The sequence below is a fragment of the Perissodus microlepis genome, chromosome 15, assembly GCF_051167445.1.
Source record: "Perissodus microlepis isolate ML-2025 ecotype Zambia chromosome 15, ASM5116744v1, whole genome shotgun sequence".
In the NCBI taxonomy this organism is placed as follows: Eukaryota; Metazoa; Chordata; class Actinopteri; order Cichliformes; family Cichlidae; genus Perissodus; species Perissodus microlepis.
Genome location: NC_140475.1, coordinates 28,179,504 through 28,197,120, shown reverse-complemented (window position 1 = coordinate 28,197,120; position 17,617 = coordinate 28,179,504). Strand labels below are relative to the sequence as shown.

Below are 17,617 nucleotides of genomic sequence, written 5' to 3'. Positions count from 1 at the left end.
GGGCCAAACACCCCACACTCCCAAAGCACTTCCCACAGGACACTTCGAGGGACACGGTTGAATACTTTCTCCAAGTCCACAAAACACATGTAGACTGGTTGGGCAAACTCCCAGGTACCCTCGAGAGGATAAAGAGCTGGTCCAGTGTTCCACAACCGTGACGGAAACCGCATTGTTACTCCTGTATCTGAGGGTCTACTAACGGACGGACTCTCCTTTCCAGGACCCTGGCATAGACTTTCCCAGGGAGGCTGAGCCATAAATTAAACTTAAATGATCACACATGTAATTTGTCATTTTGGAAAATTTGAAGCACATGCAATTTTGTAAAATTATGGACTGAATATGGTGAACTGTGGTTTTTGGGGACTATTGATGGAAGAAAAAGAAGACCTGTTCAAGAGACAGCCTTCAGCATGGCACAGAAACATGCTATATTTGAGGCTATGGTGATCTTGTTCCTTACTGTTTGAGTACTGTATGTGTAAGTGGTTTACTGGCAATCTGGTGGATGATAAAAAATTAAGACCCACTTATTTTAAGACTGTGCACAAGCTCTCTTGGTAGAGCAGGTCCCAGTTGTTAAGTTCTGATTTTACATTTTCAGGGTCCCTTGTTTTTTTAGATAGTTTGGTTAAGCAAAAGCCAGTTTTATTTCTCTCTGTCTGTCCTCTCACAGCCTGTCAGTTTCTGCCTTTCAGCAGGTGTCAGATTGCATGCCTGCTCAACAATCTCTCTTTCCGGTCCTGATTGTAGTTTTGTGCTAAACAGGGTGTGGAGCAGTGCGTCACATCCTTGGAATAGTCACATCTCTCTGGTCAACAATTCACATTGACGTGGGTGAAACGGGTGTTGTTAGAAATTTGGTTGGACCATTCTTTTACTTGCAGAACTGGCTGCTCACGGAGATCTGACTGGGTGTCATGTTTCATTCACAAGTGGAGCTTAGTGGGTTAAAAGGATACAGTTGCGTTGCTTTGTCTTTCAAGCTTTGGAAGAACAATCATCCCTTTCATAACTGCTCCTCCTCTGATGATAAAATTGCTCTGTTTTTGATATCTGGAAAATTAAAAATAGGATATATCCTTTTGTCACAGCATTCTTTTCCAGAATAATCAGATCAGACTGTAACAGTCTCTGTCTCCTGAGGCGAAGCATTGCTAGGCTGCCTTTGCTTTTCTTACAGTGATAATGATTAATTTTAACAAGTAATTATTTTCCAACATTTTCTACAATAGTTCTGTGCTGCAGTGAACAGTTTTGGAAAACTGAACGTTAGGGTTTTGAAAGAGTTCAAGAGCGTGGACTATGAAACTTGGCTGGTTGTTTGTTCAGTGGATTTAAACCATTACAAGTATTATGCAAATGATCTGTGTGTTTTGCACTTGTACTTCAGATCTCTTTAATTCGAGGGGAGAAATCTTTAAAGTGATTAAAGGGGCGATCAGACAAAAGCTGACACAGTGTCTTTGGGTGGTTAGTTTAAGAATGTTGTCTTTGGAATGGGTATAATAGGCATTCTGTTATTTTTAGCTCATCTGGCCAAATACCAATGAGCTTATGCTATAGACAGACTTTCATTCTTTTACCTGTCGTCTCTCTGTCGGTTAATCCACTATTCAAAAGCATTGCTACTCCTCCTTAAACATTGGTTATAATTTTGGGAAACTTGCACACAGTGACCAACTAATGGGTTGTACTCCAATCTACTTTTAACATTTAACTTTTTAATCAAATATTAATTATTGCATTTTTAGAATGTGAGGGTCTTTTGTCAAAGCAAAGTTGTTTGTCAATGCCAGAGTAACTGCTGTATTGAGGCTATACTTGCCATATATTGATGCATGGTTAATTTTGTTGTGACGGGCCTTTTTCTTTAAATCCAAACCACATAGAATAAACACACACAGGAGAGTACAGAGTTCTCAAATGGGACATGAACCACTGTCCACTGTCCAGAAATATTAGTTTTTGTAATTTGTTTGAACATTGTGTAGCTCTCTAAACACAACTTTTCACAATTCAGTAAAATGTCAGTGAAGAAAAGCCTTCTCCTTATTGAAACAACAGCTTGGTTACCATACAGATGTCTGGTAGGCCTTTGATCAATGGAAAATCACTGAGTGGGTAAATACAAAAAGTCTTTGTTCAAACCAAATTTAGATGGTCATCCAATTTTGGTGAACCTATGTAAATTGTAGCCTCAGTTTCCTGTTCTTAGCTGACAGGAGTGAAACCAGTGTGGCTCCCTGCTTGTATAGTCCATCTGCTTCAAGTGCTGTTTGTCATTCAGAGATACTCTTCCACATACCTCAGTTGTAACAAATGGTTATTTGAGTTACTGTTCCCAGCCTATCAGTTTGAAGTAGTCTGGCTGTTCTCTGATCTCTGGCATAAACAAGGCATAAACTGCTGCTCATGGGATTGTCACGGTCCTGGGTCATTTTGACCCAGCTTTGCTCCCCGTGTCTCGTTAGCCCAAACCCTCTCAGTTGTGTCTCCCTCCTGTTTCTCATTCCTTGATGATTCCCTCAGTGTATCTAAGCCCAGTGTGTCCTTGTGTCAGTGTCGCGTCGTTAATGTCTACTCACCCTCAGTCTATGCTCTGTGTTTTGGTCCCTGATCATCTGCCTGTTAGTTTATACTTTCCCAGTATAGTTTGTCCCCTGTTCAATCTGCAACCTGCAAAAGCTGTTTACTTTGAGTTCAACTTCGCCTCACTGAATCCTGCATTTTGGGTCCTTCCTCCCTGCCTGCCGGTACACAGCCATGACAGAACAACGCGACCATTACCTGGACCCAGCGGATTCATCCCGGGAGTGTGATCTTTCCCGCATCCACAGCCTGGTCAAGTGGATTTCCCACACTAAGGACGCTAAGGCAATGGCAGTTGGGATTAACGCTATCGAAGCGATCCTGGAGGGAAATCCTCATCTGCGCCCACTAAAGGGATTTATGGGCTTGACGGACCAGCTGCACGAAGCCCAGGAGGTGCTACAAGCTTTTGCCCGCTCCTGGTATTCTGTCCCAAAGCCCCCACAGCAGCAGCAGCGGTGCACGGAGCTTTCCACTACACACCGGCGACTGCCATTTGAGAGGGGAATCTCAATACGGCTGCCGCGGAATTCCTCCTCGTGCCATTCTGAGCCTAGCTCACCGGCCTCCTTCCTGGCAGCAATATGGTCAGAGGAGGAGGAGCAAGCCTTCATCGCTCCACCATCACCAGTTTCCTCCGTCACCTCTGTTCCCTCATCAGGGAGGAAACGTCGTTCACGCCGCCGGCACCCCCTAACTCAGCCAGATTCTGGGACTTCTGAGCAGCCGGCTGGGGTGAGTGACAAAAACGCCTCCTCTATCCCATCCGAGGGGGGCGGTTTCATCTTAGGAGACACAAATAACTCTGTTCATGCTCTTGTAGAGTCTAGAACTAAAACAAATAAACTGACAAGTAACTCAGCGACTAAAAATTCAATTCAAAAACTGTGCTTGTTGCTGCCAAGCTTGCATTTCCAGAGACTACTGAGCTAGTGCAGCCCACTCCTCTCTCCGCTGGCAGCTTAGTTGAGCCGCCTCTGCCTCCTGTTTCTGCTTAGAGCCCAGGCAAACTCAGCCAGCCTGCAAAATACTGTTGTTTATCTGTTCACTCAGAACAGAAGCTTCTGAGACAGGCTGTTTCCTCTAAGCTCTTCCAGCCACCGTGCTTCAGAGACTCAGGAGGACCTACGCCATCCCTATCTTCACTTAGACCTCAACCACCACCAGCTCAGTTAGCTGCCCAGCAGCCACTAGCTGAGTTTTCAGTTCTGTCAGCCACTCAGCCATTCCCCACCACTATGCAGGGAGAAAATCTCATTCCTACCCAGGGTGTTTTCCATAACATAGCTGTCTTAGGGGCAGTTAGCCACTCCAGGGCCTCACCAGAGGCTAGGTCTCAGTCCCCAGCAGACTCTGGACCCCTGGAGATTGAGCAGCCCCCTAAGAACTGCTATGTGCCAGTGCTGCCTGGGCAGAGCCAGTGCCCAGTACAGCTTCAGTTGTGTTGTCCCTGCCAGAGGCCCCCGTGCCTGCTGGTTCTGCTCTGTGTTTGCCAGAGGCCCGTGCGCCTGCTGATTCTGTTTTGTCCCTGCCAGAGGCCCCCGTGCCTGCTGGTTCAACCCTGTGTGTGCCAGGGACCCTGGTGCCCGCTGGTTCTGTGACTGTTTTCGCTGGGGGACCCGAGGAGTCCGTCCAGCAACCTTCCTCGTCAGCTGGGGGGCCCGAGGAGCCCGTCCAGCAACCTTCCTCGTCAGCTGGGGGGCCCGAGGAGCCCGTCCAGCCACCAGCTGCTCCACTACCTGCAACATCCACGTCGCCTGCAGCAGCAGTTTCATCCACGCCTGCAGCAGCAGTTTCATCCACGCCTGCAGCAGCAGTTTCATCCATGCCTGCAGCAGCAGTTTCATCCGCTTCGCCGTCGCCTGGTCCAGCCTCTGCTTCCGCCTCGCCTGCAGCCTCCTCATCAGCTTCAGCGTCGCCTGCAGCAGCCTCCTCATCTGCTTCAGTGTCGCCTGGTCCAGCCTCTGCATCAGCATCGCCTGGTCCAGCCTCCGCATCAGCTTCTGCCTCTGCCTCGTCTGGCCCAGCCTCCACATCAGCTTCTGCCTCGTATGGCCCAGCCTCCGCATCAGCTTCTGCCTCGTATGGCCCAGCCTCCGCATCAGCCTCGCCTGGTCCAGCCTCCGCATCAGCTTCTGCTTCTGCCTCTGCCTCGTCTGGCCCAGCCTCCGCATCAGCCTCGCCTGGTCCAGCCTCTGCATCAGCTTCTGCCTCTGCCTCGTCTGGCCCAGCCTCCGCATCAGCTTCGCCTGGTCCAGCCTCCGCATCAGCCTCGCCTGGTCCAGCCTCCGCATCAGCTTCTGCCTCGTCTGGCCCAGCCTCCGCATCAGCCTCGCCTGGTCCACCCTCCACATCAGCCTCACCTGCATCAGCTTCAGCTTTGCCTGGTGCAGCCTCTGCTTCAGCTTCTGTCTCTGCCTCGTCTGGCCCAGCCTCTGCCTCGCCTGGTGCTGCGGGGGCCACGCCGTCCTCAGGTCCCCAACTGCCACCTCAGCGTCGCCGGCCACTTTCCAGGCCTTTGGTCGGACGTCATCAGCGTCGAGGGCGGCACCCTGAACGAGGCCGTCGCCGCCACAGCCTTTGGCGTGGCCGGCCTCCGGACCTGCGCTGCCACCGCCGCCACTGCCTTCCGCGTGGCCGGCCTCCGGACCTGTTCTGTCACCGCTGCCACTGCCTTCTGCATGGCCGCTCCCCGGATTTGTTCCACCGGTGCCGCTACCATTGCCGTGCGCGCAGTCGGCCCCCAGAATTGTTTGCCCGTCGCCGCCGTTGCCGTCCACACAGTCGGTCCCCAGAACTGTTTCATCGTCGCCGCCACTGCCGTCCGCACGGTCGGCCCTCTGAACTTTCTCGTGGATTCGTGATGGATCTGGTTCTGTGTTGAACTGTTTTCTTGTTTATGAACTGCTCTGGACTCATGCTCCTTGTTTTCTTCCCTCACGCTCAGTTTGAACTTAAGCAGGTCTTCTTCATTATGTCCACATGCACCGAGCTGCTGCAATGGGATGATTAGATAGTTGTGTTAACTACCAGTTGAAGAGGCATACCTAACAAAGTGGCTGGTGAGTGTCTATTTTTCCAACAGAATTCTCTTAACAGTTTTTGTTTAACTTTGTGTACATCATACCAATCATTTTTCCATCTTTGCATTTTTTGCTCTGTAATACAACAACATTGACAATACTTTTTACCAGGCAGTGGACTTAAAGTTCAAAGGGTATAATAGGAAGTATAACAGAAATGATTACTTGGCTGTTAGTTCTCCAGCTGTTTGTGTCCGCAAAAGGGTATAATCAAGGGTTTAGTGGGGAGGTTCCTCTGCTTAACACTAAACAGTGGGAAAAACATTAAGAGCACAATGAAACTCAATCAGCAGCATTGTTGTATGGAGCGTAGTGTCACATTCACTCTGTACAGAAGTGAGTGTAGCTCTTTCTTGAATTCTCTGGCATTCAAGTACCCCAAAAGTATACAAACCTGTCAATTATCGTTTTCTACACTTATGTTAATGTTATTAAATTGTTAGTATGTCAGAAGGTTCACAGAATAATGCTAATGCACACAGTTTCTGTTTGTTATCAAGCCTTTTTTAAGCCATGCAACAAAATGTATTGAAACAACCTTCTTACCAGAAGATTTATATCGAGTTGTCCACAAGTTTGATCAGATCTTATGTATTTATTTTTTGTGGTTATCTGAATAATAGTGCAGTCATATGGGCTAACGTAGGTAGATGTTAGACTGTAGACTGTAAGTAGTAGGATGTAAGTCACATTTATTTCTCAGCAGGACAAGCCTCACATCACTTGTCTACTAAATGTTGCACCATAAATTTGTCTTGCTTAAAATATTTGAGAGTTTCCCAGCAGAACAAAGGGGTCTTTGTGCCTTCCAACCCACCACTTCGCTTGGTTTAGCAAACGGTGCACTTCATTAACTAGCACGCTGCATGAAGTTGAATTGAGACAGGAAGGGAGGAGAGAGCTTGGCTTAGCTGCAAAATGTTTTTGGTTTTGGAGCAATAATGAGCATGATCTTTTTGGTCTTTTCATGTCGATGTACAAGTTTTGGATTGGATTGTTTCGACTGGTTGAATTTATCCTCAGAAAAATATTATACAGTTAGGTTTGCTTCGTTTGAAATCCACTGTGACATTTTAGCTCATTTGTAAGTCAGATTAAAAATATTCTCTATTGTAAAATAAACCCAGTTTATATAGCTAGAGTGAAACATCTTACAGCTGTTCGTGCTCTCTGTGCTATGATAGCAGCTGGTGTGCTTCTGTTGCTGTGTGGTATAAACGGTATACAGTACAGCCTCTGTCAATTCAAAGGTTTTACAGATCATAACATTATTAAAATTAGGTACCTATAACCTCAGATGAACAACTGAACGTGGCAGATTACATGGTGTAATTTTGTGTTTAACAAAAATCCTTGGGTCACTGCTGCCCCAGTGACCTGCCCCAGATAAGTGGAAGGTAATGGATGGATGGACAGAAATTAAGACAAAATGCAGAAGTAGAACACCCTTACTGCTTCCACAGGAATTAAGAAAATAAAAGCAACCATGTTCTGTTAATCAAATGCACTTGATTAACTGAATTTCATGAGCGCCTATATAAAAGCAGAAGTTTTAGCAGTTTTCAGTTTTGGAGAATTCAGGTGTGCGCTACTACGATTGGAAGCAGGAAAGACAGACATGATGCAGCTGTTGTTGTGCATCATTCTTGGAAGCATTATAAAGCCATTCCCAAACAACAGGAAGTCCATCATTCTGCACTGAGAAAGATCATTCACACATCGAAAACGCTCAAGACAATTACCAATCTTCTCAAAAGTAGTCATCCCAGAAAAGTCACCTGAGTGCTGGACTGTGCAAAGCTCAAAGAAATGGCAATAATTGGTGGTATTTGTCATGTGTAATATATAATGTTTTGTTGTTCATCACAGGTTCTGTTTATTTTGGTAAGAACTAGAGCCGGTTTTATTATGTCCTAATGTTACAGAGGGTGAATTTACTTACCATTACTGTACAAAGGAACTGAATAAATTGACTGTACATATAGGATGCAACTTTGCCAGTTTGGATTGGATCGATATCCAATTCAGTTATTAGTTTAGAACTTCCCTTACTTCACCTGGAGTAGGACATAAAGTTTCTTATTTATATACTGTTAGTTTCATTGTAAACACTTTCTGAGCTAATGCTGGAAGGGGCATACTGTCACAGCTAGCTAATCCACATGAGATAATGAGTACATGTTAACTAACAACATTGACAGTGTTTATAATGAAGAGAAATGTTTATAGCCTAAATGCTATAAGACTAATAAAACTATATTTTCTTGCTAAGAAATAAAATGCTTGCATCAGAGAGAAACATCAGATAAAGATCAGCTCCATTGTGAAGAAACAATATTTACTAAATAAATAAATACGTTCTCCTGAGAAACCGGTTCTACAGTCTGGCCTTTTGTCTCAGAGACTGTTTCCGGATATGTCCACTACTTATCATGAATGCCAAGTCTGCTTTCTGTTTCTATTCTGGATGGTGAGGTGAAAGTCAAAAATAATCCACTTAGGTGATGATGAAAACCTTCAGGAAATCAATATTTGAAGAAGGAGTAAGCACAGCAGGTTCTGATGTAGATCAAGAAAGTGAAACCTGCAATTTTTAGTCCACGCTGGTTCTTTTCTTTAAGCATCGAGTTCCTACACTCAGCTCTACACAGGCCGCAGGTTGCATAACATGGAACTAAGGTTCTACAGCTTTAAACCTGTGTGACATAAACAGTCTGTGTTTAGATAATGCTTGGGCAACCTGGGTAAATCTGCTGGTTGGCTGTCAGAGATGATCTCGCCTGTGTACGTTGAATTCAATAGGGTGGGGTTTATGGACGGAGGGAGTGCAGGTAGAATGAAAAACAGGAACTTCTCTTTTTGCATGCAGCACTGAACTCCAGACTGTCGGCTGCTGTGTTTGTTTTATTATTGAGAGAACCATTCTCTTATCACGCATTCTCTTGACTGTGCATAACAGGGTTGGGTCAGGTTTGGTTTTGAACTGTTTGAACAATATTATAATGCAAAAGTACTATAAATGTCTCACTGAGATATTCATATCTAATTAATATTTTAAGCATTATTTTAAGAACAAGTTGGCAGTTCTTGATGTATTTTTTCTGACATTTCATTTTGTGATGTCAGTTAGGTGAACGTAATAAACTACTCGCTAACTACAGAATAAGGAGTGTAGTACAAAGGTTTTGTCTTGCGTCAAAAAATATATGAAACTGAATCTAAACTGTATCTGATGTTTTAGGTTGTATTTGCCTAACAAATAGTGGCAGGTTCTTATTTTCATATTTTGGAGGCATAATTTTTGGGGGGTGGGCAGATGTATTTACTTAAATCATTGCTGAGAGTCAGGAACAAGTGGATGGTAGGCAGGCAAGCTTTAACCAATCCAGCCGTTTAGGTCAAATTATAGAAACCATTTCATTACCTGAACACACACTGCAGGGTCGGTGAGAACCCTACAGGTAAAGGGTGCAAAAAACCTCTTAAAATTTAAGTTCCTGTTCCATTTTTTTTTTTCTTAAAAAACACTGTTGAAACAAAGTGTTTAAGGCAACCCAATGCCTAACATTGGGTTGCCAATGTTAGGCATTAGGTACACTGTAAAATCTAATTAGTTCCCAGAACTCAAAAAAATTAAGGAAACTTGTTGCCTCAAAAAATTGAGTAAAGCTTAGCTAAAAATGACTAAATTAGGACAACTTATTTATTTTGAGTACTCTGTACAAGCTCATTTGTTCCCAGAACTCAAAAAAATTGGATCAAGTTTACGTAAGATGACCAAGTTAGGGCAACTTACTCATTTTGAGTACACTGTACAGTAGGGGTGGGCGATATAAACGATATACGATATAAACGATATAAATTTAGCCAACGATAGAGATTTTGACTCTATCGCTCTATTGCGATAGCGCATGTTGATGATGTCATCAAGCTGCGCCTGTTTTGGTCGAAAGCATCAGCGGCTAAAACCATTATCATCTGCAAATTATGGCGGCCGACAATCATAGCAAAGAGATGAAGCACTTTTGAAATATGGAGAAAGCCAAAAACCTTGCTTCCTCCACTTCCGTAACATTGATTCATTAATGTTGAATTCTCTCGCAGCTGCTCTATTCCCATGTTGTTGCAGTATATTAATAACTAACCTCGTATTGTGGATGAATGATCTCAGTTGTTCTCCTGACTGAAGTTTGGCCCGTGTATAGCATCCTCCTATGCGATTGCGTTTGTCCCTGACCACCAGAATCCCTCATGTTAACTTTTATCAAGTGGAAAAAAAGTTGGCGTTCATCCTCCAGCTTCACTGTGCTAATGTTATGCTAGCATAGCTGTGTCGCTAGCAATCACGTAGCACAACATTATATACCAGGTAGTCCAACTTCAGTAACCCTACAAACGCCACTGCTGTTTAGTTTTCTGTCTTCATTTATGTTGGAAGTGGTAGCAGAGCTGTACATTTTAATTAGTTTCAAAAATCTCTCAGTCAGAACATGGTATGAAATGTTTAGGTGTAAACTAGCGAGCTAACTTCCTGTTAACTTCTAACTCCGTTAAATTTAATAAATTCTGTTTTCATGGATGCCTGGATGTTAAACTTAATTGTTACACCCAATAAAGCAGCAACGCTGATGATTTAATTAAAGATGAAAGAATTTAGACTGTTTTTAACTCTTAGTGTTCGTTTGACTTTCTGAAGCGGACAAAGTTTTGGACCCAGAATACTCCGCGAAGCTCCTCACTACGGCAGCCGTAATGCTCTGACAATCCATCAAGCAGTGCGGCTTACCAAAGTTGTACAAAAACATTTTTTAACAGATTTCTGCACGCCAAAATCGGTTCGAGGTCAGTAAGCACAACCAGAATTCATACATAAGGCACACTCTTAATTTTTGAGAAAATTAAAGGATTTTAAGTGCGCCTTATAGTGTGGAAAATACATTATACAGAAGAAAAGAATATATCGTGATATATATTACCGCACATGCTTCAAATTATATCGCGATATGAATTTTAGGCCATATCGCCCAGCCCTACTGTACAGCCTTGTTAGTTCCCAGAACTCAAAAAAATTAAGGAAACTCGTTGCCTCAAAAAAACTAAGTAAAGCTTACTTAAGATGACTGTTAGGACAACTTATACAGTGCAAGTCTGCAGTATTAAGAATAACTTGATATTTCTGACTGTACAATACTAATTGTTTACCTACTGACAAACATTTCAAGTTCAACTAAATGAAAAAACAATTTGTGGTAACCTGAATATGATTAAAAATAATTAACAACACTTTTTGTAATGATGTTAAAATGAGCCCAACTTTTATTTTCAAACACAACAAAGTATAACAGCCAACATACTGGACACTGTTCTGCTGAACAACAAACAATTATATTGCCATCACTGTTATAATCTTACAATGAAACAAAGTCTCAGATGTAATTATCTGGAAATAAGTTTAGGCCTACCACAAGTTTGTTTTGTACTTACTTATATAATCAAAATAAAATATTTATTGTTCTGTCACAAGTGCAGTCTCTAATTTAAACAACACATTTGTTTTGCATTCCAACACATGAGCTGAAATGTTGTATTATTTTAAGGATGGCTTGTTTCCAGTCCAGGCATTACTGCCTGAATGACTATCATGGATCGAGGTGATCCAAATGTAGGTGCAGAAGAAAGTCTTTAACTTCCCTTAAGTACAGTGGCAGTGGATGTGGGTTGGAGATGCAATGAGCTTGAACCTGCAGGCGACCATCTTCACTGGCCACACCATCTGTGACGGAGGACTCATCTCTCCTGTTGTCCTGCAAGCAAACAATCATATTTTTTGGAACATGAACTTAATTGCTTTCTTAAAACATTTTTTTCCGCATTTGGTATAAAACAGACTCCAATTTAGACAATCTCAGGCTCCCTCCCCACCGGAGAGGTGACATTCAATGTCCCAATTGTCAGTCTGGATAGCTGTGACCACCACCCAACACACAATAATGTCATGAAAGCATCATTTTAAAAAGGGCTATGCAAACATGGCCAATAACGTTCATTCTAATGATGTGCAAAATGATTTGGGCACAAAACAAATTTTGCTGTTAGAAAACTTGCAGACTTCACTATATACAGTGTAGACCCTCTAAACTAAGTTTGGGGGATGTGATCTTTCGAGAAATGCAGACCAAACTGTTGTTGTTTGTTTACTTACACAGCATGTCTTTTAGAATTAACTGGAATCACCAGCAACAGCATAGTGCAGTCATATCTCAAGTAGAGCAGGGCGATATGACCAAAAATATTTATCACGATATACATTTGAAAATTTGCGATAACGATATAACTGATGATATAATTGACACTAGACAAAATACTTTACAACTCCACAACTTTATTAGTGCAAAAAACCCCATCAATGTATTTTCACTTAAACAAGCAGCTGTTTTTTATGTTCATTAAAGTTATATAAAAACGTAACAGTGGAAATTCCTTGCTGACAGTTTAACCAAAAGGCATTTCCAGTGGAAATTGGCCGACATATCCTCAGCATAACCATGTATAATATCCACAAAACTTAAAAAGAGGTTATACACACACAATATGGTAATATTATGTTGAAGCGCAATACGTATCACTCCGCGAGGCGCCTGCCTACGATAGCCGTAATGCTCCGACAATCCATCAAGCGGTGCGGGTTCGTAGCTTAGCAAAGTCGTACTAAAACATTTGACAGATTTTCGAGCGCCAGGTACCACATAAAATCGTTTCCAGGTCAGTAAACACAACCAGAATTCATACATAAGCCCCACGGGATTAGAAGGGGCACTGTCGATTTTCAGAAAAATCAAAGGTTTGATTTTAACCCTTTGACTGCCTGCTCAACCATTTGGTTTAGCATATTTTGAGAGACTATATATAATGAACTGGAGTACTTAGCTTAACTCAACCTCATTGAGCCATCTCTACCACTTGGTTGAGTTATGTTATCCTAAAAAAAAAACACTAGATGGCACTGTGTCAGGATATGGCAGGCCTCATCTGCCACCCTCCAACCAGGAAATCAGAAAGCAAAAAATCACTCTGGACACATGGACTGTTTTGGCTAAAAATTTTAAAGGTAAGTACATTTTTCTGCAGTATAAACATGTCAGAGGCTTTACTGAACATGATTATGTCATTTGATACCAGAAAATAGCTGTAATAAATCCATAATATTTTTTTAAAAACATGCTCAACCAAACGGTTGATTTGTCAATTGATGGTAAGAGTAGCAAAACTTAGCTAATGTTTAGAACTGTTGTTTTAACATATGAAATTGACTATTTACTATTGAATATAAATAATTTAATGATCTATACATGTAAATATGACATGTTTAAATTTTTCCATGACAAATACTGTATGTTACAAAATGTTCTAATGTTTAAAGATTTACTCACTTTCTGTGATTATTTTTTAAAGTACAGTTTTAAATGACACATGGAAATCAAACCAACTATATTTCTACAATTTTATTTTTTTTAATGTTTATTAGATGGATTGCAAATCCTTTTATGGAGCAAGACAACGCACCTATCTGGCCCTTGTACCTGAAAATTCTCAGGACTCCGATGGTGAACTGAGTGATGATGACCCAATAGAGGATCCAGATTTTCAACCCAATTTTGCAGATGATAGTAATGAAAGCTGCTTTGATGTTTCCCTGGATGAAGATGCTCCTTCAACAAGTAGATCTAATAAACTTTAGCGTAAAATGAGCAAAAAAGGGAAACCTATCCTAAAAACAGTTCCCTTGGATGAAGCAGAGGATACATTAGACCCATCTTCCTCTTTAGTCCCAAAAAAAGACACAAGAAGAATCTGGAAGCATGAGGACATTGAAGAATTTCAAGTTCCAGATGCAAGTTTCGAAACCCCTGACGCCCTACAGTCCCCATTCCAGTACTTCAAAATGCTCTTCACTGATGAAATGATTGATCATATTGCCTATCATACCAATCTGTATTCTGCTCAAGAGTTGGGGGACACAATCAAGACTAGCCGTAAGGAAATTGAAGATTTTCTGGCAATCCTCCTATTCATGGGTGTTTTCAACTTTCCATCGCTAGAGGATTACTGGCACCATGAGTCACGTTTCAGTGTGATAGCAGATATCATGCCAAAGAAGAGATTCCAGCTTTTGCGCCGGTTCATTCATTTCAGTGATAATCAGCACTGTACCACCAGAAGATCTAATCATCAAGGGGTATTGGTGAAGTTGCATGAACGGCAAAAGAAAAGAGCCAGAACTGTTTCAGTGTGTTCTCAAATTTTTCAGTGCAAAATGGCAATGGTATATAATATACCACCAGAATTTTCTGGAAAATAAAATAAAAAATGTTAGTGCTGTTCCAACACTACAGTGAAAAGTTTATGTTAACAACAAGTCAAAAGTGAATTTGTATGTTTATGAATTTTTGGTAATTGCAGATCAAGTTTTTGATCAAATTTACAATATTTTTGTGTTTTATACATTTTGTGGTTTGTTATTATAACGCCCGCTGTTGAAATGGAATCCAACAATGTTTGATGTTTTACTACCACAATAAAGTGGGTCAAACACAAAATTGGGTAGTTATTGTTTTGCAAAATGAGTATAACCTTTACTTTTTTCTACTAGTTATGTCTGTAGAACTTTATGTAGTTGTACCATAGAGAGACATCTCAACCGTTTGGTAGAGGGTAATATTTAAAAAACTATAAGGTGTGTATAAATTATTTTTTTTGATTGTGATCATTATTGACCTAAAGGAATAGAAAATATGAACAAATAATTTTTTCATTGTATTTTTCTTGGTGAGGCAGTCAAAGGGTTAAGTGTGCCGTATTTTCCAAACAACACGGTAATAGCGACGGCCCGCTAGCATGCTCTACCAAAAATAGTGCTTTGTTGTGTATCTGACAGACGAAAGCCAAACCAGCTCCACACCACTGAAGTTGCAGCATTTTTACAAACCAATTCTGGTTCATCCGTTTCATTTAACGATCCGCTTTTGCTCTTCTCATTCTGCGTCGCCGCCATGTGCGTATGTAAACATAGGCACTGCGCATGCGCGTTTTACCCATATATTTCATTTTCCTATCGTTGCCCAAAATTACACCGGTATTACCGTGAACGGTATGATATAGAAATTGACAGACCACGTGACTTTCGTGCATTGCATGCCGGGAACTCGTGGCAAAACAATCCAAGTACCGCATCAAATGCAAGCATTTGCAGCACCGCAAAACGTTCATTCCCCGGTTCCAATACCTTCTTGGTTTTTCTTTGCCCCCCAAAAAAGGTATGTACAAAACGAAGGAGAACAATGCCGGACCGTACAAAGACAGACTCGACGAAAAGGCAAAGAAAAGATACGAGGAAAAAATCAAAGGAGTGGGTTAGACCCTTACGAGCACACAGAGTGGACAAAAGACGTTAGCATGCTGCCCAACTTTCACCACGCTCATATTTATAATTATACGGTTCTTGGAGTGAGTGCATACACTCATGAAGTTTAGTAACTTCAGGTCACTGCAACAAGCCCAGGTACAGTTTACCGACGGATGGGTACAGGACCTTGAAATGCACCGTGTAGAACGAAAGACCATCATACAAACAAAGGTAAGTTTACCAGTCTCACAAATCGTCTTCATAAATACACATTCGTTAACCGTTTATTAATAGGACCTTTGAGCTCAACGGTAATTAATTAGTAGTGGAAATAATTTCTGGTACGCATTACAGAAATGTAGCAGTGACAATAATATTGTATGCTGTAATCATACTGGGCAATTAGTGATACAAAACAACTGTTTTATCCTGTGAATAAAAGTATATGTTTTTGTCAATGTACCATGGTAATAACAGAAGCGAAACGCAATATTGTGTCAGGACAATTCATTATTTATGCACAATAAACAAAGGAGCATAGCGCGACAATTTCTGTTCATCGCCAGACTTGCTTGTAACCTATATCACCAATTATGTTATGAAAAATGACGTATTAACTACTACAAAACACTTACCTTTGTGGAAATGCTTGGAGCAGACTAACATGTGAGCTGGAGTGTTCTGGGACGTTATATTTAGGCTTTGAATGGCTGCAATCCAGGCCATCCGTCGGCTCTTTGTTACTTCGGAAACATGACTTGAACAATTTCTCTTCAACGACATAATCCGATAACAACTGATCTCTTTACCCGTCGGTTTCCTGTGGCTGTCATGCGACCGGCTATTGCAGTTAATAATACAACAGCTTCTTGCCATTTTTTGTGTTTCTTTTTATCGCTGTGTAACTGATTTCAATTGAAAGCCTGCGTGCGCTAATACCTCTTGCCACGACTTCCCAGAATCCTTTGCGGTTTTACCCCTGAATGACGTCACATTTTCAATCTCTATAGCCCAGCCCTAATCCCAAGTCTAATAACAGAAGACAGGAAAAGATCAGTAAAGAAACAACAACAACAAACCAAAGCACAAATAAAACAATAAGTAAAACAGGCTGATCTAAAGTATGATTAAAGTTCAGCCTGATTAATATAAATGTCACTGACAGTTGCTAATATATTGGAAAACCAAAATACTTACCACTGAGTTGATGTCTTTCTGTCCAACAACAGGAGTGCTGGTCCCGAGCCTCAAAGACAGTAAGAAGCAAGCAGAGGGAGAAAAAGCAGAACATTTTTCAGAAACTGATTTGATCCTTAATGGCTGTGCAATCATTGTAACATAGAGTTTGCTTATGTTGTTAAATAAAGGCTAGATTTGACATTAATAGATGTCACAGATGTTCAACAGCTGCCACAAAGCATGAAAAAAATGGATGTCTCTGAAAACTTAGGTGCGTTTTTGTAAATATGTGATGTCTTGATAAATCGAACAGATATTTGAACTTTACACAGATACATTCTCGCCTGAAAATATCTTAAAAGTTTATTTTGTGACCAAGAAAAAGTAGTAAGTTTTTTAGCCGCGCTCCGCCATTGCCGCGCTTACAAGTACGCACAGGCTCCGACAACCATGGCCGACAAATGCGATCCTCCTTTTCCCCAGACTACCCTTTCTGGGTCACAAAATAACCTTTTACGATATTTTCAGCCGAGAATGTAGCTGTGTAATGCTCAAATATCTACTTAATTTATCAAAATATCACATATTTGCAAAAGCTCTATTATCCACCAGCGCGATAGCTGACCGGGAGGTCAAGGCTTGATAACAGTCTGCGAGCACAGCTAACTCCTGGCGTATTGTTTTCAACCCCCCCTGCGGTCTTTTGCTACTCAGGTTAAACATGATATATATATAATTAGTTAGTTAGTTAGTTATGGCTATGGATTGAAAATACACCCCACCCCACCCCTGCACCTCCCGAAGAATTTTGTCTGGGCTCTTATCTCACTTTTTTATTTCAAACAATCAACAGAAAATTTCACAGACATATTTTTATGTAAGGTTTTTAAGGCTGTGGTGTTAATTTTTAAGTAACATGAGCCCAGCCGCAGCAGCAATGCTAGGCTAACACTAACTAGCTAGCACGATTATAAACCTGGTGCTAAACTAAGAGAAGCCACAAAATCAGTTTGAATAAGAGTAAACATTTACTCAGCAAGTCAGTGTATCAGCTAAAGATCCACAGCAATGACAACAATAATATCCTGAGCTGAGCTTTTCCAGGTTTGCTCAACATATTGCATAACAAACGCTGGCACCATGAACATGCGGACTGATCCGCGAGGGATGAGGACGGTAGTGACGTGGCATTTTCAAAACACATCTTTCATCCTTCCGCACTGAGAAGCAAAACTTCCATCTTACTTAGTTTTTCTAAGTTAAGACAACTCAAATAAATTGAGTTTATCAGCGTTTTTGTATCAAAAGTACTGGTAACTTATTTAAATCGAGTTCTAAAAAACAAATTGATAAAAAC

General features: G+C 41.5%; 2 protein-coding genes across 2 annotated transcripts in view; both read left to right on the top strand.

Moving 5' to 3' along the window:
• Positions 1 to 17,617, top strand: part of cdk19 (cyclin dependent kinase 19) — a 69,398-nt gene that overhangs the window by 12,634 nt on the left and 39,147 nt on the right. The gene's annotated exons all lie outside the window — the stretch shown is intronic.
• LOC146372343 (uncharacterized) lies at positions 4,674 to 17,014 on the top strand. Its single transcript, XM_084952126.1, has 2 exons — positions 4,674 to 12,786; positions 13,204 to 17,014. Exon 1 carries the CDS (start codon positions 4,680 to 4,682, stop codon positions 5,457 to 5,459), a length of 780 nt encoding a protein of 259 aa, XP_084808252.1. The 5' UTR covers positions 4,674 to 4,679; the 3' UTR covers positions 5,460 to 12,786; positions 13,204 to 17,014.